Below are 27,290 nucleotides of genomic sequence, written 5' to 3' on the forward strand. Positions count from 1 at the left end.
AATAGGATCATCTGTCTTCCTACTATTTTGGTGAATGTGTATGAGTAATATTATTCATTCTTTTTTCTTGTCTTTTTCTTTAGTAAATGGATTGAATCAGTGAAGGCGTGGAAGATAAAATACAAGTATGTATCTTACTACATCTCTCCACATCCATCTATTAGTAGTATGTGTAGAATAAGGGGAGGACTCCATAGTGATGGTATCATGACATTACTGCTCTCTATCACGGGCATTTACAATGTTTCCATATGAAGGATAAAATTGCTTTCAATAATAAAGAATTTAGGCCACGTTGAATTCTTCTTACTGCTTCTCATCCCTTTTCTTCATAGGATAACAATGAGGTTATGAGTAAATTATGGTCAGGCCGGAGTCACACTAGAGAGGACTATGGAGGAGTGCTAAGTGAGAAAAAATCGCATGGCACTCGGACCAGTGTTACTCTATGGGGCAGCTCCGAATCGAATTTTGTAGTATATGTGGTTAAATGCCCCTGCGGTTTAGTTTACGTAGGTGAAATGACACAACACATCCGTGACCGCATATCGAGCCATAAATCCACTATTAGATGCAAAAAGACATGGTTACCCATACCGGATCACTTCATAACAGCCAAACACTCCATTTCACAACTAAGATTCCAAGGTGTGGAACAGGTCGAAAGACCCAGGAGGGGCGGCAATCAGGTCAAGCTACTTAAGAGAGAGGGAGGCCTACTGGATACACACACTACAGACCCTCGCACCAAAGGGCCTCAACAGGGAATTGGATCTAGTGACTTAGGACCTCTGGTTGAACTACTGAGTCAGTCATATTTTGCTATAATATTGTTTCCGTGCAACATGTTGTCTCTATATGTATAATTGTACATGAGTTATAACTTATCTTAAGATCTCCTTCGTAAGAGGACCAGAGTATGGTGGAACCATGCCTATTTTGAAAAGTATTTACAAGGGAAACTAATCCCTCGTGGTCTCAGGATACATGTGTTTCCCTCCTTCCCTATCCCTGATGGTAACTTCAAAGAGAGATGGGAGGAATTGTCTAACACATGTTCACTGGATTATATGACACTCTTAAAGGAGATGGACTCACAGACATTGAGCAACATAGAAACTGAAATTGAGTCTATTCAATTGTTTCTTCCAAAAGAGATGTCTTCTGAAGCACTCAAAAAGTTGAATGACACTATTGATGCTGATTTGCAAAAATGGGCAACTGAGATACAGAATAACAAGGCGAGGAAATTTAAGCGAGATGTGCGTGACAAACAAACAGCTAATGTTTATAGATGGCGTAGCCAGGGTGATCGCTCCCGTTCCCGCTACAGGAACATCTCTAGTTCCAGATCTAGATCTCGGTCAATAACATCCAACATTTCCCGGGAAGCTCAATCTATTCAGATGTCTGAAGACCTGGTGGGATCCACAGTGTCCCAGAATAGAATTACAACTAGACAAACATCTAAGAACAAAGGCTCAGCCGGTAAACGACCAGGGACAAGCACCCAGGGGGGCCTTCAGGTATTGAATCTGTCTTCGCGTATATTTACAAATACACAAATTGCAGTATTGAGTAGGGGCCTGACTTTCTCTCCCACCCACCCCTATAATTTCTTCACAGCACTGAAGGATCTCCATCTCTTCTCTAGGAAATTAATCCCAAGGAAACTACATTATAAGAGTCATGATCCTTCTGACTCTTTGACTGAGACGGAAAGGGAAACTTTACAAATTTTGGAGGAATTGTTAGAAGAACAATCTCCAACACCTTCAGGTAGGTTTCCTCCCTCCATCATGCCCAGATCAACAAGGTTCCCCCCCTGTCCGGCGGTGGATCTGTTTACTAAGTTGGTAATTGCCGACTTGAAAAAACTTTCATCTAAACGTACTTTTGACAATTTGACGTATAGCCAACGGTCCGCCATAAAGGAGCTACAGTCTTATACTGATGTGGTTTATAAACCCGCTGACAAGGGGGGAAACATCGTGATCTGGCCATGTTGCAAATATGAAAAAGAAGTGTTCCGACAATTGAAGGATACTTCAACTTATACCAAACTTGCATATAATCCGATGCTTTCCTTTGCGTCTCAGCTACAAATTTTACTCTCCGGTGCTGTGGATGAGGAAATTATTGACAAAAAGGTGTGGGAGGGTCGGACGGTCAGGCACCCCAGAATTCCCACCTTTTATCTTTTACCAAAGATCCACAAGGACCCCGTTGACCCCCCGGGACGTCCGATTGTGTCAGGCATCGACGGCCTCTGTGACCCGATCTGCAGATTCATAGATTTCTATCTCAAACCTTTGGTCGAGGTATTACCGTCGTACGTCAAAGACAACGGACGTCCTTACTCGGGTGGATGGGGTCCTTGTGGATCCTGATGTGCTCTTGGTCACTGCAGACATTCAAACATTATACACTTGTATTGACCATGAGCAAGGTATAAAGGCAGTGCGCTTTTTCCTGGGAGCCTCCGACCTTGGCGGCCCTCTGTGCAATTTTATCCTCGAGCTGCTGCGCTTTATCCTCACCCACAACTTTTTTATATTTAAAGATTCTTATTATCTACAGAGGCGCGGCACGGCCATGGGCGCGGCCGGCGCGCCCTCGTATGCTAATCTCTTCCTAGGTTACTGGGAGAGATTCCTTTTTGGCGACGAGGGGGCACGGGCCGCTGCCCATGTGCTGTGCTGGTTCCGATATATAGATTATTTTCTATTCTTGTGGGGGGGAACGGCGCAGCAGCTCGAGGACTTTATGAGTCAGCTGAATGATAATCCATATAACATCCGTTTAACTTACAAATTTGATAAAAATTGCATTGAGTTCCTGGACGTCCTTCTGGAAATCGACAATACACGTCGGGTCCAGACGGACGTCTTCAGGAAATCAACGGCTGTAAATTCTCTTCTTCATGCTGACTCTGCACATAACCCAGCCACAGTGAGGGCCGTCCCGGCCGGACAGTTTCTTAGGATGAGGCGCATCTGCTCTACGGAAGACAGATTTCAGGCTCAATCCCTGGCTCTCAGGACACGCTTTGAGGAGCGTGGTTATAGTCGCAGGTGCATTAGACGTGGCTATGACAGAGCCCGAAGGATACCACGTAGGGATCTTCTCTACACGACAGGAGATAAACCCAGGGTTAGAGGCAAGGATGAGACGATTAGGTTTATAACAACTTATAATCATGAGTGGTCCCATATGCGAGAAATTCTTTCTAGACATTGGCCAATTTTGTCAACTGAGCCATGCTTGCGCTCTGCCCTGGGGGACTTTCCTGCCATGACAGCTCGTAGATCTCCTAATTTGAGTAACATGCTTGTACGTAGCCATTATGTCCCTCCTGCCACTAATCCATTTGGTTCTAGAGGTCCCACTTTGGGATGTTTTCAGTGTGGACACTGTGTGGCTTGTGTTAATATCCTGCGGACCACCTCATTTACATCCTCTGACGGATCCAGGACTTTCTCAATCAGACAACATATTTCATGTGGCACCAAAAATGTCATCTATTACGCTACATGTGGGTGCCCATTGATCTATGTTGGTCTTACCTCTAGAGAGCTTCGGATCCGCACAAGGGAGCATGTGCGAGATATCCGGGCGGCCAGGACCACGGTCGATGCCTCTGAGTTAAAAACATTACCCCGCCGCTTTAAATTATACCATGATTGTGATGCGGGGTCCTTGCGGGTCAGGGGCATCGACTGTTTTCACCTGGGCGCCGACTATAAGAAGATACTCGCACAGCGCGAGGCAAGTTGGATTGTTCGCCTCAACACTGTTACGCCTCACGGCTTGAATGAGTCACTCAGTTTTTCTTCATTTTTGTAGGCCACATCATTTTGAGGTTCCATGTATTTCATTTATTTTGCTATTGGTCTGTTTCATATATTGTTCCTGCCCGTTTCCCACCCTGTCCCCCTCTTGTAGGAATAGGTACCACATGCTGGTTCCATTTTTATTGTTTTTAATGTTTACTAATATAATCTTTGTTTTTTATTTATGTTTCTCTATAGTCTTTTTGATTTTTCTTTTTGTGTGCCTGGGAGGACGGATACCTTCACACTTACCCACCAGCAATACTGCACATGAACCCAGCAGAGACTTGGAAGATGCGTCCCACAATCCAACGAAAAATCGCCACATTAACTGAAAAGATGGACCATATTGTGGCAATTTAATGATTTGTACCTATTGTTGGATTCTCATGTTATGTCTATTGGGGTATCTGTGTCCCTGTATTCATTGGGCTCTTTGCGCATTGGTGGTTCTTTTGTGTGTACATTTTTACTGATTTTTTGTTACACGGGGCTAATTGTCCTTGTACCTGCGGCTGTGCGCATCCGTTGGTTGGGGCTGCGGTCTCCTCCCCCGGAGCGGCGTCTTCTGGCCTCGCACATGTGACTGGGGCCTTTTCCCCGCCCACATGTTGTGATGCTTGACGCCTGTCTCTGGTGTAGGACCTGCGGCTCGACCGGCGCATGCGCCGTTACGGCCTCTGTTCATTGGCTGTTATGCAGCATGTGATGTGTCACATGCTTCTATTTAAGGTCCTTTTCGGCACATTTGTACTATTCCCCTTGAGAAAGCAGCACATTTCCAGGCGAAACGCGCGTCGGGGGTTCCTTTCTATTCCAGCTGGGTTCCAGTCCGGTGTGCTCTATTGCCCTGTAACTTGCGGTAAGTCCTGCGTAAATAAATACATAGACATTTTACTTTTCAATACGGCGGGTACTTGTCGCTTTGCGACTACCAGTATTTTGACCATGTCAGACTGGTTACTCTAATAGGGACATAGTTCACACCGGTGGTTACCTGTTTCTTTTTTACCATTCTTGTGCACCTTAATTCTATTTATATGTGTGATGTTACTTTTTGCTACTATGTATGACCTTTTTTGCTTTTGATAATATAATAAATTATTTATACCCGTTATACTCCGGTTTCTCCGTGTTACTTAGCTCTGATATGGAGTGGGTTGCCTCAGGCTTTGGGCTTTCTCTCACTATTTAGTGCTAATTGCCCAATTTTCTTTCTTAATAATATGTGGTCTGGTGTTGTTATAATGAGTTATAACTTAGTGGTGGATGTGATTATTATTTGTTTCTTAAGTTCTAACCTTTTATTAATTCTTATAGATGCACTGAGCCGACTATCTATTTCTTACACCTGCCATGGGTAAGTTACAAAGTCCCCCAGTTTTATTTTTTCTTTATTTTTATTTTTTATATTTTATTGTTTATTTTTTATCTTTATTTTTATTTCTATTTTTATTTCATTTTATCATTATTTTTATTTTTTATTTTATATTTATTTTTATTTTTTTCCTTTTGATCTTTATTCTGATTTTGATTTTCATTTTATTTTACTATATAATTTTGTTCGATTTAGTTTCATTTATTATTTTTTATTACCTCCTTCATTATTATTATTTTTGTTCTGTTCTATTATTTCTCTATTTTTCAATTTTCCTTTTTATTGTCAATTTTTTCTTTTTTCAGTATATTTTCACTTAGGTTCAACCTTTGTTCCATTTTTTCAATCCGATCTTCTCGTTTTATTTTTCCGATTTGATCTTTATTTTTGGCTCCCTGCAGTTTTACCAATGGTTCCACGTTTTCTCCCCATTATTCTTACTGATATGCCTTTTACAAAGGACACTCTCGCATTTTATACCCTTCCCACTCCTCTCTCTTCTCCCCCCATTCGCCACACCTCCTCCCAGATAACTCAGCCCTCCTTGACATACGAGCACTGTGCTCCCAAACATTGCGCGCGCACAGCTTCCACACCTCCCTTGGGAGATCTAGCAACTGCACAGCACATTACAGAGACCCCAAGCCTCTCTCTCACCCCCCACAGTGCGCTGGCACCACTCATTAGGGGCACACATACAGCGTCCCACACCTCCCTTTGGGAGCTGCAGCCTCCGATTGAATAGGTGCTATAAGTAGAGGCACAATTACCCATGCAGGCACACATGCCCACAGAAGCAGGACGTCCCGACACCACAACAATAGGAGGTTGGGGACTCATCTGTATTTCCTACCACGGCCCCATTACCTTTAATCTCGCATCTTCTCACAAGGGGCCCTCTCTCCTCTTTATTCGCAGCCCTTAAAGGGACCACACTTCTTATTTTGCCCTCTATCTAGAAAACGCAGGTCAGTACTTCTCTATATCATGTCCACCACTAGGTATAACGTTACTTAATTTTGTACCCAATTTTGTACCTATTTTTTGAGCTTTGCTGGTCCGACTGGACCTTGTTCCCACTCTCTGTAATAGAACTTTATGTTAGCGACAGCACCCCTGATAGACCTTGTAGAGGTTCTCTATTTGACAGCGATATCTCATAAAGATACTTTTCAGATGGGATCCTTACTTTATATTGTTTTCTGTAAATAATGTTATGTTCATCTGGTTTTATCTTTATGTAAAGCACCTCATATGTATATAACACTAATTGTTATTTGTGTTTGATTACAGTTTGAGAAAGACCCGAGGCAGGGTCGAAACGTTACTACTCCGTTTATTCTCCCTGCTCTGTGTGTGTATATATATATAAATTTTTGTCTCAACACATGTGAATAAATACATCACATTTTTGCAAAGATATACCATAAGAGTGCGGCTGATTTTTCTATATTGGACTTGCTGTTGGGTTTTTCCCAAGTACAGCCAGCACCAACTTAAGATAGCTGAGCGCGCTCCTTTTTTCTTAATATCATCTGATACAATCATTGCTAATTGTCTTCCTTACTCTTCTATAGGATGACGTCAGATCAGGAAGAAGAGGAGGAATTTCTGTAAGTATATCATGTAATTGGGATCATTGATTCTCCTGGACTCTCCCTGTAATAATCCACCGCAGAGATGTTCGCTATCAGTCTGCACTGGTTATATGAAGGCTCAATAGGATCATCTGTCTTCCTACTATTTTGGTGAATGTGTATGAGTAATATTATTCATTCTTTTTTCTTGTCTTTTTCTTTAGTAAATGGATTGAATCAGTGAAGGCGTGGAAGATAAAATACAAGTATGTGTCTTACTACATCTCTCCACATCCATCTATTAGTAGTATGTGTAGAATAAGGGGAGGACTCCATAGTGATGGTATCATGACATTACTGCTCTCCATCACGGGCATTTACAATGTTTCCATATGAAGGATAAAATTGCTTCAATAATAAAGAATTTAGGCCACGCTGAATTCTTCTTACTGCTCCTCATCCCTTTTCTTCATAGGATAACAATGAGGTTATGAGTAAATTATGGTCAGGCCGGAGTCACACTAGAGAGGACTACGGAGGAGTGCTAAGCGAGAAAAAATCATGGCACTCGGACCAGTGTTACTCTATGGGGCAGCTCCCATCATCCGTTGTTTTCTCAGCCGTATTTTAACTGGAAGGGAAATTGCAGCATGCTGATATTTGCACCGTATATCGGCCGAGACTCGCCAGTGCAAGTCTATGGGTGCGAGAAAAACTCGCACACCACACGGACCATCAGTCAGACCGGAGTTCTATAGAAAAGCCGTCAATTCAGTGCGGTGTACAGTAAAATCACACTGACAGGTTACAATAGAATAGAAATCTACACATAGTATAGGTATATATATATATATATATATATATATATATATATATTATACTGCATGTCAGTGACACACATTTCCCTTGTATCTATAAGGGGGAACGATGTAAAAAGCGTAGAAAATGCAGGAGGATTTCACATAGGGCGCAGTCAGACAGCCATATAACAGGGATGACGATTGCATCGCAATGCTCGGACTGGCCGGCGGCTATCCCAGCCCTAGTGTGACAGTTACATAGAAATACATGGTGTCATGCTCAGGTACGGAGAGCCGCCGGCCAGTCTGAGCATTCCCATGCAACAGTGGTCCTTATTTTACGGCCGTCTGACTGCGCCCATACCCTCATTGTCACTGTGCCACCAGCAGCCGACACAGGGTAACTCATGCATAAAAACTGTTCTAAGACAAAGTATCAGAGCCAATCAGATTCCAGGTTTTAGCATCAGTTTCCTTTAACCCCTTAAGCCCCAAGGGTGGTTTGCACGTTAATGACCAGGCCAATTTTTACAATTCTGACCACTGTCCCTTTATGAGGTTATAACTCTGGAATGCTTCAACGGATCCCGGTGATTCTGACATTGTTTTCTCGTGACATATTGGGCTTCATGATAGTGGTAAAATTTCTTTGATATTACCTGCGTTTATTTGTGAAAAAAACGGAAATTTGGTGAAAATTAAAATTTCGCAATTTTCCAACTTTGAATTTTTAAGAAAAACGAACATTTAACTTTTTCACCAAAAATTTACATCAGCTCCAATTTGTTTTATTTTACCAAGGGTAACAGAAGAAAATAGACTCCAAAACATGTTTTACAATTTGTCCTGAGTACGCCGATACCCCATATGTGGGGGTAAACCACTGTTTGGGCGCATGGCAGAGCTCGGAAGAGAAGGAGCGCTATTTGACTTTTCAATGCAAAATTGACAGGAATTGAGATGGGACGCCATGTTGCGTTTGGAGAGCCACTGATGTGCCTAAACATTGAAACCCCCACAAGTTACACCACAAGTTACACCATTTTGGAAAGTAGACACCCTAAGGAACTTATCTAGATGTGTTGTGAGAGCTTTGAACCCCCAAGTGTTTCACTACAGTTTATAACGCAGAGCTGTGAAAATAAAAATTCTTTTTTTTCCACAAAAATTATTTTTTTAGCCCCCAGTTTTGTATTTTCCCAAGGGTAACAGGAGAATTGGACTCCAAAAGTTGTTGTCCAATTTGTCCTGAGTACGCTGATACCCCATATGTGGGGGGGAACCACCGTTTGGGCGCATGGCAGAGCTTGAAAGGGAAGGAGCGCCATTTGGAATGCAGACTTAGATGGATTGGTCTGCAGGCGTCACGTTGCTTTTGCAGAGCCCCTGATGTACCTAAACAGTAGAAACATCCCACATGTGACCCCATATTGGAAACTAGACCCCCAAGAAACTTATCTAGATGTGTTGTGAGAACTTTGAACACCCAAGTGCTTCAATACAGTTTATAACGCAGAGCCATGAAAATAAAAAAATAAAAAATTTTCCCCACAAAAATGTTTTTTTTAGCCCCGCAAATTTTTAGTTTCCCAAGGGTAACGAGAAATTGGACCCCAAAAGTTGTTGTCCAATTTGTCCTGAGTACGCTGATACCCCATATGTTGGGGTAAATCCCTGTTTGGGTGCACAGGAGAGCTCAGAAGGGAAGGAGCACTGGTTTACTTTTTCAACGCAGAATTGGCTGGAATTGAGATCGGACGCCATGTCGCGTTTGGAGAGCCCTGATGTGCCTAAACAGTGGAAACCCCCAATCGTAACTGAAACCCTAACCCAAACACACCCCTAACCCTAATCCCAACCACACCCCTAACCACAACACACCCCTAACCCTAATCCCAACCTTAACCACACCCCTAACTAAAACATACCCCCAGCCCTAACCCTAACTTTAGCCCCAACCCTAACTGTAGCCCTAACCCTATCCCCAACCCAAACCCTATCCCCAACCCTAACCCTAACCCTAAAAATGGAAATAAATACATTTTTTTATTTTATTATTTTTGCCTAACTAAGAGGGTCATTAAGGGGGGTTTGATTTACTTTTATAGCCATTTTTTAGCGGATTTTTATGATTGGCAGCTGTCACACACAAAAAGACACTTTTTATTGCAAAAAAATAGTTTGTGTGTCTCCACATTTTGGGAGGTATAATTTTTCCATATTTTGGTCCACAGAGTCATGTGAGGTCTTGCTTTTTGCAGGACGAGTTGACGTTTTTATTGGTAACATTTTTTTTTTTACATTATCACATTGTCTCAGGGGGAGGACATCACTATATAGTGACAGATCGCTGATCTTACACTTTGCAGAGCACTCTGTGCTCTGAGCAGGCGCTTGTAAGCCGCCTCCCTGCAGGACCCGGAAGTAGCCCCGCAGACATTTTGGATCTGGGGCCTGCAGGGAGGAGACGCTCGGTACAAGGTGAGTACATCGCCTTGTACCGAGGGTCTCAGGGAAGCCCGCAGGGAGCCCCCTCCCTGCGCGATGCTTCCCTATGCCCCCGCAATGCTGCGATCATATTTGATCGCAGAGTGCCGGGGGTTAATGTGCCAGGAGCGGTCCGTGACTGCTCCTGGCACATAGTGCCGGATGTCAGCTGCGATAGTCAGCTGACACCCAGCCGCACTCCCCCCGAGAGTGCTGCCAATCGCATATGACGTACTATCCCGTCATTGGGAATTAAGTCCCAGGTCACCTTGACAGGTTAGTAGGTTATCGGAGTCGGAGTGACTGATCCAGTATAAAACGACCCAACAGTAGGTCTGTCACGAACAGCACAACACACAAGGGAACACCGGGGACACAATTACAACGGTGGGCCCTGTCGGTAGGGACTGGGGGAATGGGCACCTCCTGCACTGGCCTGCAGATGTGCCCTGATCTTGCTACCGTCCCTATACGGGTTCTTTCAACCCGTCGCCGACCAGGATACCTAGTCCCTCACTTGCCCTGCACCTATCCCTAAGTAGGGAACTGGCAGGTGAGAGCACTGGTCCCACCGCTGCACTAATACAACACGGGGTAAGGAAATACAGACAAGGTAAAGGAAAACAACACTTAGCTTAATGCTGCAAGGCACAGCACAGCAGGAAGAAACACCAGATTCACTGGGCACAGCAGTAGAACAACAGTTCCCAGCAAGCTCCTACTCCCAGCTTGGTCGCTGAAGAATGAACTAACACCGACTACAGTCAGCTGATGAACCAGGTGACCTCTTAAAGGATGGAGGGAGTGGTCACCACAAACATCAGCTGACCCAGCAGCAATGCAATAACACCAGCGGCCACCGGGGGGGAAAAACTGCATTAACCCCCGATGACCAGAAAGGAAAAAAGGTCTTAAACTGAGGCAAACCAGATCTGCCACAAATCTAAAATTGGATTGTGACAGTACCCCCCTTTCAATGAGGGGCCTCTGGACCCTCAACACTGGACCTCACCAGTAAACAACCTACAGTGAGAACGTCTCGATTCACCAGAGTTCACCTCCTCAGTCATCTGACCCTCAGGTTTATGGTGGACACAGCACGATGGAGATGACAACATAGGCGGCACAAATCTCCAGAGCGCTGACCTGTGGAATGAGTTGTGTATGGGCATTACTGAGGGTAACTCCAACTGGTAAGTCTTCGGACTGACAATGGCTGACACCCGATATGGCCCGATTACCCTCGAACTCCAGATTCCAGTTCCACACTTCCACCTGATATTTTTGGTGGACACCTATACGTAATCATTCACACACAGGTCCGGACCTGAACGTTTATTTTCACGCATGCGTCTGCCACAAGATGGTGAACTCTTTACAGAACCGACAACAGAGGCGTCCCCCTGTGTCACAAAACTCACCCCCCCACTATCCACCGAGGGAACTACCACCCTCCTCTGACCCCTCCTCCTAAGAAGTCTCTGACATACCAGGTTAGAATGTAGTGAGGATAGTCTTGCGCCTACTCCCTTCAAGCACCTCTACTGCCCCCACTGGAGAAGAAGGGGTAGGTTGTAGAAGGACGGCAGAGATCGTAGCTGCTGGGCAGCAGTCCTCACACGACTGACCCCTGCTGACTACTTCTCTGGACTGCCAGTCTATGACCGGGTTGTGTTTTTTCAACCAAGGGAGACCTAAGACCATGGGAGTTGGTATGCCCTCCAAGACGTAGCATGACAGGGAATCTTCATGACAAGCCCCTATACGCAGATGTATATTGTCTACGACTTGGGTAATGCTCCTTGTTATGACCTGGTGGTAACGGAGCAGTACTGATATGACCTGGTGAGAACGAAGCAGCACTGATATGACCTGGTGGGTACGGAGCAGCACTGAAATGACCTGGTGGATACGGAGCAGCACTGATATGACCTGGTGGGTACGGAGCAGCACTGATATGACCTAGTGGGTACGGAGCAGCACTGATATGACCTGGTGGGTAAAATAGATCATGAACAAGCTCTGAGGAGGTGGTAGCTTTACTGACCGCAAACCCTAATCCTAACACAAACACTAGAAATAGCCGTGGGACGTTCCTGTCACTCCCTAGACGCCTCTTCACAGCCTAAGAACTAACTACCCCTAAAAGATGGAAATAGAAAACTCTCTCGCCTCAGATAAATTCCCCCAAAGGAAAGATAGCCCCCCACATATATTGACTGTGAGTGGAGAGGGAAATAACAAACGCAGGGATGAAAACAGATTTTAGCAAAGGAGGCCAACTCTGGCTAGATACACAGAAATAGGAAAGGGCACTGTGCGGTCAGTATATAGAACCTAAAAATCCACGCAGAGATTACAAAAATAACCTCCACACCGACTCACGGTGTGGAGGGGCAACTCTGCTTCCCCAGAGCTTCCAGCTAGCCTGAATGTTTCATAATGACAAGCTGGACAAAAAGAGACATAACTTTAAACTGAACAGTAAGTACAAGAACTAGCAAGAACTTATCTTATAATGGCATGGACAGGCCATCAGAGAAATCCAAGGAGAAGACTGAGTCTAACCTAGAAGAACATTGACAGCTGGCATGAATTACAGGCCAGAGCCCTGTTAAATACCAAGGCCAAGGGAGCCGATTAGTGAAGTCAGCTGCCAGGCCAAACTCCAGGAGCAGCAGTTCCACTCAAACCCACCAGAGGGAGCCCAAGGGCAGAACTCCCAAAAGTATCATTCACAACCACAGGAGGGAGCCCAAGAACGGAATTCACAACAGCTCCCCTGGCTGAGTGGGGCAGAGTCAATGGCCTGGACGCTTAGGGGTCTAGCTAGCGACCTACTCATCAGGCCATGGGTCTGGACAAAATGAGCATCCACCAAATTGACTCCTGCTCCACTGCCCACAAGCACTGAAACATTCTCAGTTACCCCACCAACAACCACCTCAGCAGGTAAGGTACACTGAGACGAGAAAATGGAGGAAATATACACTCCCTGGTCGCTTCCTTCCACACAACCAGGGGGACGCGGCTTTTTAGATGGAACAGGTATTTTGGCGCGAGCTGGGCAGACATTGATAAAATGACCAGTCTGCCCACAGTAAAAACATGCACCCACACCACGGCGAACCCCAGTCAAACCCGTTTGGAAACCAACTCCTCCCACCTGCATGGGTTCGTCCGCCTGGTCAGGTGTGTCCTCCTTCCTAGCAAGGACTACAGGGGGCACATTTGGGGTATGCCTCTCCCTCAAGCGTCTATCCAACCAGATGGCAAGGGACATGGCGGCCTACAACGACTTGGGGGCGGCGTACTGTACCAGAGTATCTTACAACCTAGGGGACAGACCCTGCACAAAATGGCTCCTAAGGGCCGGGTCATTCTACTGTGTGTCAGTGGCCCACCTCCTGAACTCTGAACAGTAGTCCTCCGCCGGCCAGCACCCCTGCTTGATCTTACGGAGTCGGGATTCCGCCAAGGAGATGCCGTCCGGGTCACTATATACCAGCGCCAGAGCTGCAAAAAACTCGTCCACTGACCGTAAAGATGGTGAAGCGGTTGGCAGGGAGAAGGCCCAGGATTGGGGATCACCTTTAAGAAGGGAAACGATGATTCCCACCCTTTGTTCCTCACTCCCTGATGAACGAGGGCGGAGCCTGAAGTATAACTTGCAGGCCTCCTTAAAAAACAAAAAATTTTCTTTCCCTCCAGAAAACCTGTCAGGGAGAGATATCTTGGGTTCTGGTAGAGCCTGTACCTGAGCCGAGGCCCAGAACCCCAACAACTGCTGCAGCTGCTGCACCACCTCACCACGCAGATCCTTAAGCTCAGTGGTGATAGTCTGGAGCAGTTGGGCAAAGGCCTGCATTTGAGCCATGGCTCACCAGAGAAAATGTGATGGTCGGTGTTAGTGTCACGGAGTGACTGACCCGGTATAAAACGACCCAACCGTAGGTCTGTTACGAACAGCACAACACACAAGGGAACACCGGGGACACAATTACAACGGTGGGCCCTGTCAGTAGGGACTGGGGGAATGGGCACCTCCTGCACTGGCCTGCAGATGTGCCCTGATCTTGCTACCGTCCCTATACGGGTTCTTTCAACCCGTCGCCGACCAGGATACCTAGTCCCTCACTTGCCCTGCACCTATCCCTAAGTAGGGAACTGGCAGGTGAGAGCACTGGTCCCACCGCTGCACTAATACAACACGGGGTAAGGAAATACAGACAAGGTAAAGGAAAACAACACTTAGCTTAATGCTGCAAGGCACACCACAGCAGGAAGAAACACCAGATTCACTGGGCACAGCAGAACAACAGTTCCCAGCAAGCTCCTACGCCCAGCTTCGTCGCTGAAGAATGAACTAACACTGACAGTCAGCTGATGAACCAGGTGACCTCTTAAAGGATGGAGGGAGTGGTCACCACAAACATCAGCTGACCCAGCAGCAATGCAATAACACCAGCGGCCACCGGGGGGGAAAAACTGCATTAACCCCCGATGACCAGAAAGGAAAAAAGGTCTTAAACTGAGGCAAACCAGATCTGCCACAAATCCAAAATTGGATCGTGACAGTACCCCCCTTTCAATGAGGGGCCTCTGGACCCTCAACACTGGACCTCACCAGTAAACAACCTACAGTGAGAACGTCTCGATTCACCAGAGTTCACCTCCTCAGTCACCTGACCCTCAGGTTTACGGTGGACACAGCACGATGGAGATGACAACGTAGGCGGCACAAATCTCCAGAGCGCCGACCTGTGGAATGAGTTGTGTATGGGCATTACTGAGGGTAACTCCAACTGGTAAGTCTTCGGACTGACAATGGCTGACACCCGATATGGCCCGATTACCCTCGAACTCCAGATTCCAGTTCCACACTTCCACCTGATATTTTTGGTGGACCCCCATACATAATCATTCACACACAGGTCCGGACCTGAACGTTTATTTTCACGCATGCGTCTGCCACAAGATGGTGAACTCTTTACAGAACCGACAACAGAGGCGTCCCCCTGTGTCGCCAAACTCACTTCCCCACTATGCATCGAGGGAACCACCACCCTCCTTTGATCCCTCCTCCTAAGAGGTCTCTAACATACCAGGTTAGAATGTAGTGAGGGTAGAGTCTTGCCCCTACTCCCTTCAAGCACCTCTACTGCCCCCACTGGAGAAGAAGGGGTAGGTTGTAGAAGGACGGCAGAGATCGTAGCTCCTGGGCAGCAGTCCTCACACGACTGACCCCAGCTGACTACTTCTCTGGACCGCAAGTCTATGACCGGGTTGTTTTTTCAACCAAGGGAGACCTAAGACCATGGGAGTTGGTATGCCCTCCAAGACGTAGCATGACAGGGACTCTTCATGACAAGCCCCTATATGCAGATGTATATTGTCTACGACTTGGGTAATGCTCCCTGTCATGATTCTCAATGGCGAGAGAACATAGCCCAGCATATATGAGAACTAGCTCTTGGAAGATGGAAACTATACTGACCATGAACTAAACCTGCCGCACAACTAGAAGTGGCCGGGTAGCATGCCTACGTTTTTTTATCCCTAGATGCCCAGCGCCAGCCGGAGAACTACCTAATCCTAGCAGAGGAAAAGACAGTCCTGGCTCACCTCTAGAGAAATTTTCCCAAAAGGCAGACAGAGGCCCCCACATATATTGGCGGTGATTTTAGATGAAATGACAAACGTAGTATGAAAATAGGTTTAGCAAAATCGAGGTCCGCTTACTAGATAGCAGGAAGACAGAAAGGGCACTTTCATGGTCAGCAGAAAACCCTATCAAAACACCATCCAGAAATTACTTTAAGACTCTAGCATTAACTCATAACACCAGAGTGGCAATTTCCGCTCACAAGAGCTTTCCAGACACAGTAACGAAACAGCAGCTGTGAACAGGAACAAAATGCAAAAACACACAAGGACAAAAGTCCAACTTAGCTGGGAGTTGTCTAGTAGCAGGAACATGCACAGAAAAGCTTCTGATTACATTGTTGACCGGCATGAAACTGACAGAGGAGCAAGGTTATATAGCGACTCCCACATCCTGATAGGAGCAGGTGAACAGAGGGGATGATGCACACAAGTACAATTCCACAAGTGGCCACCGGGGGAGCCCAGAATCCAATTTCACAACAGTACCCCCCCCCTCAAGGAGGGGGCACCGAACCCTCACCAGAACCACCAGGGCGATCAGGATGAGCCCTATGAAAGGCACGGACAAGATCGGAGGCATGAACATCAGAGGCAGTGACCCAAGAATTATCCTCCTGACCGTATCCCTTCCATTTGACCAGATACTGGAGTTTCCGTCTGGAAACACGAGAGTCTAAGATCTTTTCCACAACGTACTCCAACTCACCCTCAACCAACACCGGAGCAGGAGGCTCAACGGAAGGCACAGCCGGTACCTCATACCTGCGCAACAATGACCGATGAAAAACATTATGAATCGAAAAGGATGCAGGGAGGTCCAAACGGAAGGACACAGGGTTAAGAATCTCCAATATCTTGTACGGGCCGATGAACCGAGGCTTAAACTTAGGAGAAGAAACCCTCATAGGGACAAAACGAGAAGACAACCACACCAAGTCCCCAACACAAAGCCGAGGACCAACACGACGACGGCGGTTGGCAAAAAGCTGAGTCTTCTCCTGGGACAACTTCAAATTGTCCACCACCTGCCCCCAAATCTGATGCAACCTCTCCACCACAGCATCCACTCCAGGACAATCCGAAGATTCCACTTGACCGGAGGAAAATCGAGGATGAAACCCCGAATTACAGAAAAACGGGGACACCAAGGTGGCAGAGCTGGCCCGATTATTGAGGGCGAACTCCGCCAAAGGCAAAAAAGCAACCCAATCATCCTGATCCGCAGACATAAAACACCTCAAATATGTCTCCAAGGTCTGATTAGTCCGCTCGGTCTGGCCATTAGTCTGAGGATGGAAAGCAGACGAAAAAGACAAATCTATGCCCATCCTCGCACAGAATGCCCGCCAAAATCGAGACACGAATTGGGTCCCTCTGTCAGAAACGATATTCTCCGGAATACCATGCAAACGAACAACATTTTGAAAAAACAGAGGAACCAACTCGGAAGAAGAAGGCAACTTAGGCAAGGGAACCAGATGGACCATCTTAGAGAAACGGTCACACACCACCCAGATGACAGACATCTTCTGAGAAACAGGCAGATCCGAAATAAAATCCATCGAGATGTGCGTCCAAGGCCTCTTCGGGATAGGCAAGGGTAACAACAATCCACTAGCCCGAGAACAACAAGGCTTGGCCCGAGCACAAACGTCACAAGACTGCACAAAGCCTCGCACATCTCGTGACAGGGAAGGCCACCAGAAGGACCTTGCCACCAAATCCCTGGTACCAAAGATTCCAGGATGACCTGCCAACGCAGAAGAATGAACTTCAGAGATGACTCTACTGGTCCAATCATCAGGAACAAACAGTCTACCAGGTGGGCAACGATCAGGTCTATCCGCCTGAAACTCCTGCAAGGCCCGCCGCAGGTCTGGAGAAACGGCAGACAATATCACTCCATCTTTAAGGATACCTGTGGGCTCAGAATTACCAGGGGAGTCAGGCTCAAAACTCCTAGAAAGGGCATCCGCCTTAACATTCTTAGAACCCGGTAGGTAAGACACCACAAAATTAAACCGAGAGAAAAACAACGACCAGCGCGCCTGTCTAGGATTCAGGCGCCTGGCAGACTCAAGGTAAATTAAATTTTTGTGGTCAGTCAATACCACCACCTGATGTCTGGCCCCCTCAAGCCAGTGACGCCACTCCTCAAAAGCCCACTTCATGGCCAAAAGCTCCCGATTCCCAATATCATAATTGAGCTCGGCGGGTGAAAATTTACGGGAAAAAAAAGCACAAGGTCTCATCACGGAGCAGTCGGAACTTCTCTGCGACAACACCGCCCCAGCTCCGATTTCAGAAGCGTCGACCTCAACCTGAAAAGGAAGAGCAACATCAGGCTGACGCAACACTGGGGCGGAAGAAAAGCGGCGCTTGAGCTCCCGAAAGGCCTCCACAGCATCAGGGGACCAATCAGCAACATCAGCACCCTTCTTAGTCAAATCAGTCAATGGTTTTACAACATCAGAAAAACCAGCAATAAATCGACGATAAAAGTTAGCAAAGCCCAAAAATTTCTGAAGACTCTTAAGAGAAGAGGGTTGCGTCCAATCACCAATAGCCTGAACCTTGACAGGATCCATCTCGATGGAAGAGGGGGAAAAAATGTATCCCAAGAAGGAAATCTTTTGAACCCCAAAAACACACTTAGAACCCTTCACACACAAGGAATTAGACCGCAAAACCTGAAAAACCCTCCTGACCTGCTGGACATGAGAGTCCCAGTCATCCGAAAAAATCAGAATATCATCCAGATACACAATCATAAATTTATCCAAATAATCGCGGAAAATGTCATGCATAAAGGACTGGAAGACTGAAGGGGCATTTGAAAGACCAAAAGGCATCACCAAATACTCAAAATGGCCCTCGGGCGTATTAAATGCGGTTTTCCACTCATCCCCCTGCTTGATTCGCACCAAATTATACGCCCCACGGAGATCAATCTTAGAGAACCACTTGGCCCCCTTTATACGAGCAAACAAATCAGTAAGCAGTGGTAACGGATATTGATATTTAACCGTGATTTTATTCAAAAGTCGATAATCAATACACGGCCTCAAAGAGCCGTCTTTCTTAGACACAAAGAAAAAACCGGCTCCTAAGGGAGATGACGAAGGACGAATATGTCCCTTTTCCAAGGACTCCTTTATATATTCTCGCATAGCCGCGTGTTCAGGCACAGACAGATTAAATAAACGACCCTTAGGGTATTTACTACCCGGGATCAAGTCTATGGCACAATCGCACTCCCGGTGCGGAGGTAGTGAACCAACCTTGGGTTCTTCAAAAACGTCACGAAAGTCAGACAAGAATTCAGGAATCTCAGAGGGAATAGATGATGAAATGGAAACCAAAGGTACGTCCCCATGAGTTCCTTTACATCCCCAGCTTAACACAGACATAGCTCTCCAGTCGAGGACTGGGTTATGAGATTGCAGCCATGGCAATCCCAGCACCAAAACATCATGTAGATTATACAGCACCAGAAAGCGAATAACCTCCTGGTGATCCGGATTAACACGCATAGTCACTTGTGTCCAGTATTGTGGTTTATTACTAGCCAATGGGGTGGAGTCAATCCCTTTCAGAGGTATCGGAGCCTCCAATGGCTCCAAATCATACCCACAGCGTTTGGCAAAGGACCAATCCATAAGACTCAAAGCAGCGCCAGAGTCGACATAGGCGTCCGCGGTAATAGATGACAAAGAACAAATCAGGGTCACAGATAGAATAAACTTAGACTGTAAAGTGCTAATTGAAACAGACTTGTCAGGCTTCTTAGTACGCTTAAAGCATGCTGATATAACATGAGTTGAATCACCACAATAGAAGCACAACCCATTTTTTCGTCTAAAATTCTGCCGCTCGCTTCTGGACAGAATTCTATCACATTGCATATTTTCTGGCGTTTTCTCAGTAGACACCGCCAAATGGTGCACAGGTTTGCGCTCCCGCAGACGCCTATCGATCTGAATAGCCATCGTCATGGACTCATTCAGACTCGCAGGCACAGGGAACCCCACCATAACATCCTTAATGGCATCAGAGAGACCTTCTCTGAAAATCGCCGCCAGGGCGCACTCATTCCACTGAGTAAGCACAGACCATTTGCGGAATTTTTGGCAGTATATTTCAGCTTCATCTTGCCCCTGAGACAAGGACATCAAGGCCTTTTCCGCCTGAAGCTCTAAATGAGGTTCCTCATAAAGCAACCCCAAGGCCAGAAAAAACGCATCCACATTGAGCAACGCAGGATCCCCTGGTGCCAATGCAAAAGCCCAGTCTTGAGGGTCGCCCCGGAGCAAGGAAATTACAATCCTGACCTGCTGTGCAGGGTCTCCGGCAGAGCGAGACTTCAGGGACAAAAACAATTTGGAATTATTTTTAAAATTTTGAAAGTGAGATCTATTCCCCGAGAAGAATTCAGGCAAAGGAATTCTAGGCTCAGACATAGGTGCATGAACAACAAAATCTTGCAAATTTTGTACCTTTGTGGCGAGATTATTCAAACCTGTAGCTACACTCTGAAGATCCATTTGAAACAGGTGAACACAGAGCCATTCAAGGATTAGAAGGAGAGAAAGAGAGGAAGGCTGCAGTATAGGCAGACTAGCAAGTGATTCAATTAAGAGCAAACTCAGAACTAGAGGAAAAAAAAAAAAAAATTGTAGCAGACTTCTTTTTTCTCTCCTTTCTCAGCCAGTAATTTAACCCTTTTTTGGGCCGGTCAAACTGTCATGATTCTCAATGGCGAGAGAACATAGCCCAGCATATATGAGAACTAGCTCTTGGAAGATGGAAACTATACTGACCATGAACTAAACCTGCCGCACAACTAGAAGTGGCCGGGTAGCATGCCTACGTTTTTTTATCCCTAGATGCCCAGCGCCAGCCGGAGAACTACCTAATCCTAGCAGAGGAAAAGACAGTCCTGGCTCACCTCTAGAGAAATTTTCCCAAAAGGCAGACAGAGGCCCCCACATATATTGGCGGTGATTTTAGATGAAATGACAAACGTAGTATGAAAATAGGTTTAGCAAAATCGAGGTCCGCTTACTAGATAGCAGGAAGACAGAAAGGGCACTTTCATGGTCAGCAGAAAACCCTATCAAAACACCATCCAGAAATTACTTTAAGACTCTAGCATTAACTCATAACACCAGAGTGGCAATTTCCGCTCACAAGAGCTTTCCAGACACAGTAACGAAACAGCAGCTGTGAACAGGAACAAAATGCAAAAACACACAAGGACAAAAGTCCAACTTAGCTGGGAGTTGTCTAGTAGCAGGAACATGCACAGAAAAGCTTCTGATTACATTGTTGACCGGCATGAAACTGACAGAGGAGCAAGGTTATATAGCGACTCCCACATCCTGATAGGAGCAGGTGAACAGAGGGGATGATGCACACAAGTACAATTCCACAAGTGGCCACCGGGGGAGCCCAGAATCCAATTTCACAACAGCTCCCCTGGCTGAGTGGAGCAGAGTCAATGGCCTGGACGCTTAGGGGTCTAGCTAGCGACCTACTCATTAGGCCATGGGTCTGGACAAAATGAGCAGCCACCAAATTGACTCCTGCTCCACTGTCCACAAGCGCCGAAACATTCTCAGTTACCCCACCAACAACCACCTCAGCAGGTAAGGTACACTGAGACGAGAAAATGGAGGAAATATACACTACCTGGTCACTTCCTTCCACACAACCAGGGGGACGCGGCTTTTTAGATGGAACAGTTATTTTGGCGCGAGCTGGGCAGACATTGATAAAATGACCAGTCTGCCCACAATAAAAATATGCCCCCACACCACGGCGAACCCCAGTCAACCCCGTTTGGGAACCAACTACTCCCACCTGCATGGGTTCGTCCGCCTGGACAAGTGTGTCCTCCTCACTAGCAAGGACTACAGGGGGCACATTTGGTGTATGCCTCTCCCTCAAGCGTCTATCCACCCGGATGGCAAGGGACATGGCGGCCTCCAACGACTTGGGGGCGGCGTACTGTACCAGAGTATCTTGCAACCTAGGGGACAGACCCTGCACAAAATGGCTCGTAAGGGCCGGGTCATTCCACTGTGTGTCAGTGGCCCACCTCCTGAACTCTGAACAGTAGTCCTCCGCAGGCCGGCCCCCCTGCTTGATATTACGGAGTCGGGATTCCGCCAAGGAGACGCCGTCCGGGTCACCGTATACCAGCGCCAGAGCTGCAAAAAACTCGTCCACTGACGAACATTTAACTTTTTTTCACCAAACATTTACTTCAGCTCCAATTTGTTTTATTTTACCAAGGGTAACAGGAGAAAATGGACTCCAAAACATGTTTTACAATTTGTCCTGAGTACGCCGATACCCCATATGTGGGGGTAAACCACTGTTTGGGCGCATGGCAGAGCTCGAAAGGGAAGGAATGCCGTTTGACTTTTCAATGCAAAATTGACTGGAATTGAGATGGGACACCATGTTGCTTTTGGAGAGCCCCTGATGTGCCTAAACATTGAAACCCCCCACAATTGACACTATTTTGGAAAGTAGACACCCTAAGGAACTTATCTAGATGTGTTGTGAGAGCTTTGAACCCCCAAGTGTTTCACTACAGTTTATAACGCAGAGCTGTGAAAATAAAAATTCTTTTTTTTTTTCCACAAAATTTTTTTCTTTTAGCCCCCAGTTTTGTATTTTCCCAAGGGTAACAGGAGAAATTGGACCCCAAAAGTTGTTGTCCAATTTGTTCTGAGTACGCGAATACCCTATATGTGGGGGGAACCATCGTTTGGGCGCATAGCAGAGCTCGGATGGGAAAGGGCGCCATATGGAATGCAGACTTGGATGGATTGGTCTGCAGGCGTCACGTTGCATTTGCAGAGCCCCTAATGTACCTAAACAGTAGAAAACCCCCACAAGTGATCCCATATTGGAAACTAGACCCCCCAAGGAACTTATCTAGATGTGTTGTGAGAACTTTGAACCCCCAAGTGTTTCACTACAGTTTATAACGCAGAGCCGTGAAAATAGAAAAACATTTTTTCCCCACAAAAATGTTTTTTTTAGCCCCGCAAATGTTTATTTTCCCAAGGGTAACAGGAGAAATTGGACCCCAAAAGTTGTTGTCCAATTTGTCCTGAGTACACTGATAACCATATGTTGGGGTAAATCCCTGTTTGGGCGCACGGGAGAGCTCGGAAGGGAAGGAGCACTGTTTTACTTTTTCAACGCAGAATTGGCTGGAATTGAGATCGGACGCCATGTCGCGTTTGGAGAGCCCCGATGTGCCTAAACAGTGGAAACCCCCAATTGGAACTGAAACCCTAACCCAAACACACTCCTAACCCTAATCCCAACCACAACCCTAACCCCAACACACCCCTAATCCCAACCCTAACCACACCCCTAACTCCAACACACCCCCAACCCTAACTTTAGCCCCAGCCCTAACCCTAACTTTAGCCCCAACCCTAACTGTAGCCCTAACCCTATCACCAACCCTAACCCCAACCCTAACTCTAATGGGAAAATGGAAATACATTTTTTTTATTTTATTATTTTTCCCTAAATAAGAGGGTCATGAAGGGGGGGTTGATTTACTTTTATAGCGGATTTTTATGATTGGCAGCTGTCACACACAAAAAGACGCTTTTTATTGCAAAAAAATAGTTTGTGCGTCTCCACATTTTGAGAGCTATAATTTTTGCATATTTTGGTCCACAGAGTCATGTGAGATCTTGTTTTTTGCGGGACGAGTTGACATTCTTATTGGTAACATTTTTGGGCATGTGACATTTTTTGACCGCTTTTTATTCCGATTTTTGTGAGGCAGAATGACCAAAAACCAGCTATTCATGAATTTCTTTTGTGGGTGGCGTTTATACCTTTCCATGTTTTGTAAAATTGATAAAGCAGTTCTATTCTTCGGGTCAGTACGATTACAGCGATACCTCATTTATATCTTTTTTATGTTTTGGCGCTTTTATACGATAAAAACTATTTTATAGAAAAAATAATTATTTTTGCATCGCTTTATTCTGAGAACTATAACTTTTTTATTTTTTCGCTGATGATGCTATATGGCGGCTCGTTTTTTGCAGGACAAGATGACGTTTTCAGCGGTACCATGGTTATTTACATCCGTCCTTTTGATGGCGTGTTATTTCACTTATTGTTCTGTGGTATGATAAAGCGATGTTTTGTGCCTCGTATTTTTTTTTATTTATTTTATTTACGGTGTTCACTGAAGGGGTTAACTAGTGGGACAGTTTTATAGGTCGGGTCGTTACAGAAACGGCGATACTAAATATGTGTACTTTTATTGTTTGTTTGATTTTTTTATTTAGATAAAGAAATATATTATGGGAACAATATATAGATTTTGTTTTCTTTATTTAGGAATTTATTTTATTATTTTTTTACACATGTGAACATTTTTTTTTTTACATTATCACATTGTCCCAGGGGGAGGACATCACTTTATAGTGACAGATCGCTGATCTGACACTTTGTAGAGCAATGTGTGCTCTGAGCAGGCGCTTGTAAGCCACCTCCCTGCAGGACCCGGTAGTAGCCCCACGGCCATTTTGGATCCGGGGCCTGCAGGGAGGAGACGCTCGGTACAAGGTGAGTACATCGCCTTGTACCGAGGGTCTCAGGGAAGCCCGCAGGGAGCCCCCTCCCTGCGCGATGCTTTCTTATGCCCCCGCAATGCTGCAATCATGTTTGATCGCAGTGTGCCGGGGGTTAATGCGCCAGGAGCGGTCCGTGACTGCTCCTGGCACATAGTGCTGGATGTCAGCTGCGATAGTCAGCTGACACCCTGCCGCGATCGGCCGCGCTCCCCCCGCGAGCGCGGCTGATCTCATATGACGTACTATCCCGTAACTGGGGATTAAGTCCCAGGTCACCTTGATGGGTTAGTAGGCCATATAAAATTAAGGGGTTAAAATAAGAGCAATGATCTGATTGGTTGCTGTGAGAGGCACTGACACTTTTTCTTAGAGCTATTTTCATGGATCTTGCCTGGGAGGTTCATGAAACCATTTATGTCCTCCATACACAGTCCATCATAAATTTCAGCCTTCATTCTGCCACTGGTTGGCAACTGGAGGATAACATCGACCATGGAATAAAAATTCTAAATTTTTGAGAAAAATATATTGTATAAAATAAGTGATTGTAACACTGGTAGTTTATGAGAGTTGCTAAACAGAGTCTGTTATATATCCAATAGTGAGGAAGAGGAGGAAGAGGAGGGAGGAGAGGATGAAGTGAGCAGTGATGACAATGGATTGTAAGTAGAGAGATAGTGAGGTTATAACGTTCTCGCCAACACTCCCAGAACATCCCCGAGTCTCCCGGAAAAAGATACTCAAGGATCCATCTATAGCAGCTGTATACAGGCAGAGGACGTTATCCGTAGGTTTCCTAAGCATCACTTCTTCTAACCAGAGCTGTATGGTTTTATTTCAGGCGCTTTGGATGCCGTATTAAGAACACATGGTCCAGTGATAGCAACACCACAGAAGAAATGCTAGCGCAGGCTTCCAGTGTCTGATGTTTCAGATGCTGCACATCTCGTATCTTCACAGCATAGACAATTGCCTTCAGATGACTCAAAGATAAAAGTCTAATGGGGTCAGATCGGGAGACCTTGGTGGCCATTCAACTGGCCCATGACGACCAATCCACTTTCCAGAAAACTGTTCATGTAGGAATGCTCGGACCTGACGCCCATAATTGATAGTATGGTGTGATATATGGGGTCCAAAGATAGTGGGGCCATTCTTCATCAATGGAAACCTCAACGCCACTGGATATCTGAAATTGCTACATGATGATGTGTTGCTCTCTTTATGCAGTGAAGATGGCAGATTCCGTGAGTTTTTCCAGCAAGATGGTGACCACCACATTATGGGTGTCAGGTCCGAGCATTCCTACAAGGAATCTGACCCCCTTAGACTAGCATTTCTTCTGCGGTGTTGCTATCAGTGTGTCAAGAGTGGGAGAAGAGGGCTGCATTGACAATCCAACACTATGGGTAGCACTTTGAACACATTTTATAAGTGGTCATAAACTTGTAAATAACTCATGAAAGAAAAAAAGTTACGTTAAAACCAAGCACACCATTGTTTTTCTTGTGAAATTCTCAATAAGTTTGATGTGTCACATGACCCTCTTCCCATTAAAAAAAATAAAGTTGGATCCAAAATGGCCAAATTCAAAATTGCCGCCATGGTCACCACCCATCTTGAAAGTTTCCCCCTCCCATATATTAATGTGCCACAATCAGGAAGTTGATATCACCAACCATTCCCATTTTATTTAGGTGTATCCATATTGATGGCCCACCCTATAAATATATATATACATGGCTGTAATTCTTCCTCTAATGGGGCGAATGAATCTCAGTTGTGGAGAAATGAGATAATGAACGTAAGGTCACAAAAGGAGCAATACATGGAATATGGGCACAGAAATCAGTGACCCCTATGTGCCATTTGCCCCTTTGGTCCTTCAGGCTGACCTGTTCCAGTTTATTGCTCATGTAGCACCCAAAGGGCACAGAAGGGCATTAATAAAGAATGATAAATGGTAAGTGGACACTAAGAGGCACTGATTTTTGTGTCAGTTTGCCATTTATTGCCCCTTTAATTATGCCATTTATTTCTATTCAGTGCCTGAATGTCCCCATTTCATCACCTGAAGCTCAGGATGACTGACTTGGGCTTTGTACTTGTGCAGCCTCTTTGGCCAGAGAAGTAGAAGGTCCCTGTAGTGCTCTGTCGTACACCCGCTCTCCTAGTGCCTGCAGCGTGATGTCATCAATGCGCTAGGAAGTATCGCTATTAACTACATAACAGACAGCGTTCTTAGGCTTAAAAGCGCCCCCTACTGGAGCTGTGCAGTACTGTGCGCTGTCCTGTAAAATTCTGAATTTGTCAGAAATATCTTACACCTAGTCATGAATGATGTAGTTATCGGCACTATGGTGGGCTCACACAATGTGATCACAGGGTATGTTTCTGTCCTTCATGCAAATTTTCCTCTGGATTTGGAGCGGCACAGCAGTAAATGCACCATTGTTGCATTGTATGAACCCACTGTAATACTCCCTATGAAGGAGCGATTACAATAATGTTCATTTATGAGATTTATTTATTACTGCATGTAATCAATGTTATGTGCTGAGTAGTGAGGAAGAGGAGCAAGAGGTGGGCAGGGATTGCTCCAAATAAGAGAGGAAGACCAAAGCAAAGACACCATCAGACTGTACAGCTCTGGCAAAAATTAGGAGACCACCACATCAAATCCCTGTCATGGCTGCCCAATCTCCAGACCTGAACCCCAATGAAAACCTCTGGAATGTAATCAGGAGGATGATGGATAGTCACAAGCCACCAAACAAAGAACTGCTGACATTATTGTACCAGGAGTGGCATAAGGTCACCCAGGAGCCGTGTGACAGACTGGTGGAAAGCTGCCAAGACGCAGGAAAGCTGTGATTAAAATGCATGGTTATTCCACAAAATATTGATTCCTGAACTCTTCCTGC

General features: G+C 45.8%; 1 protein-coding gene and 1 long non-coding RNA gene across 5 annotated transcripts in view; one reads left to right on the forward strand and one right to left on the reverse strand.

Annotated features, from left to right (window-relative positions):
* The window catches only part of LOC143781409 (uncharacterized), a 443,129-nt gene that overhangs the window by 145,733 nt on the left and 270,106 nt on the right, over positions 1-27,290 (reverse strand). The window lies entirely within an intron of this gene.
* Positions 1-27,290, forward strand: part of LOC143781406 (uncharacterized) — a 120,999-nt gene that overhangs the window by 63,139 nt on the left and 30,570 nt on the right. Inside the window, exons 2-6 of one of the 4 annotated variants that reach the window (XM_077268005.1) lie at positions 84-125; positions 5,154-5,193; positions 6,505-6,563; positions 6,789-6,824; positions 7,013-7,658. The exons of 1 other annotated variant lie outside the window; for it this stretch is intronic. In XM_077268005.1, coding sequence (XP_077124120.1) covers positions 84-125; positions 5,154-5,193; positions 6,505-6,563; positions 6,789-6,824; positions 7,013-7,184 — 349 coding nt within the window. In that variant the 3' untranslated portion in view covers positions 7,185-7,658. Of the gene's footprint in view, positions 1-83; positions 126-5,005; positions 6,039-6,129; positions 6,180-6,504; positions 6,825-7,012; positions 7,659-27,290 lie in introns of those variants that run through there. 2 more of the 4 variants (XR_013216693.1, XR_013216692.1) reach the window with 2 other exon arrangements.

Source organism: Ranitomeya variabilis, chromosome 6 (genome assembly GCF_051348905.1).
Source record: "Ranitomeya variabilis isolate aRanVar5 chromosome 6, aRanVar5.hap1, whole genome shotgun sequence".
Lineage (NCBI taxonomy): Eukaryota > Metazoa > Chordata > Amphibia > Anura > Dendrobatidae > Ranitomeya > Ranitomeya variabilis.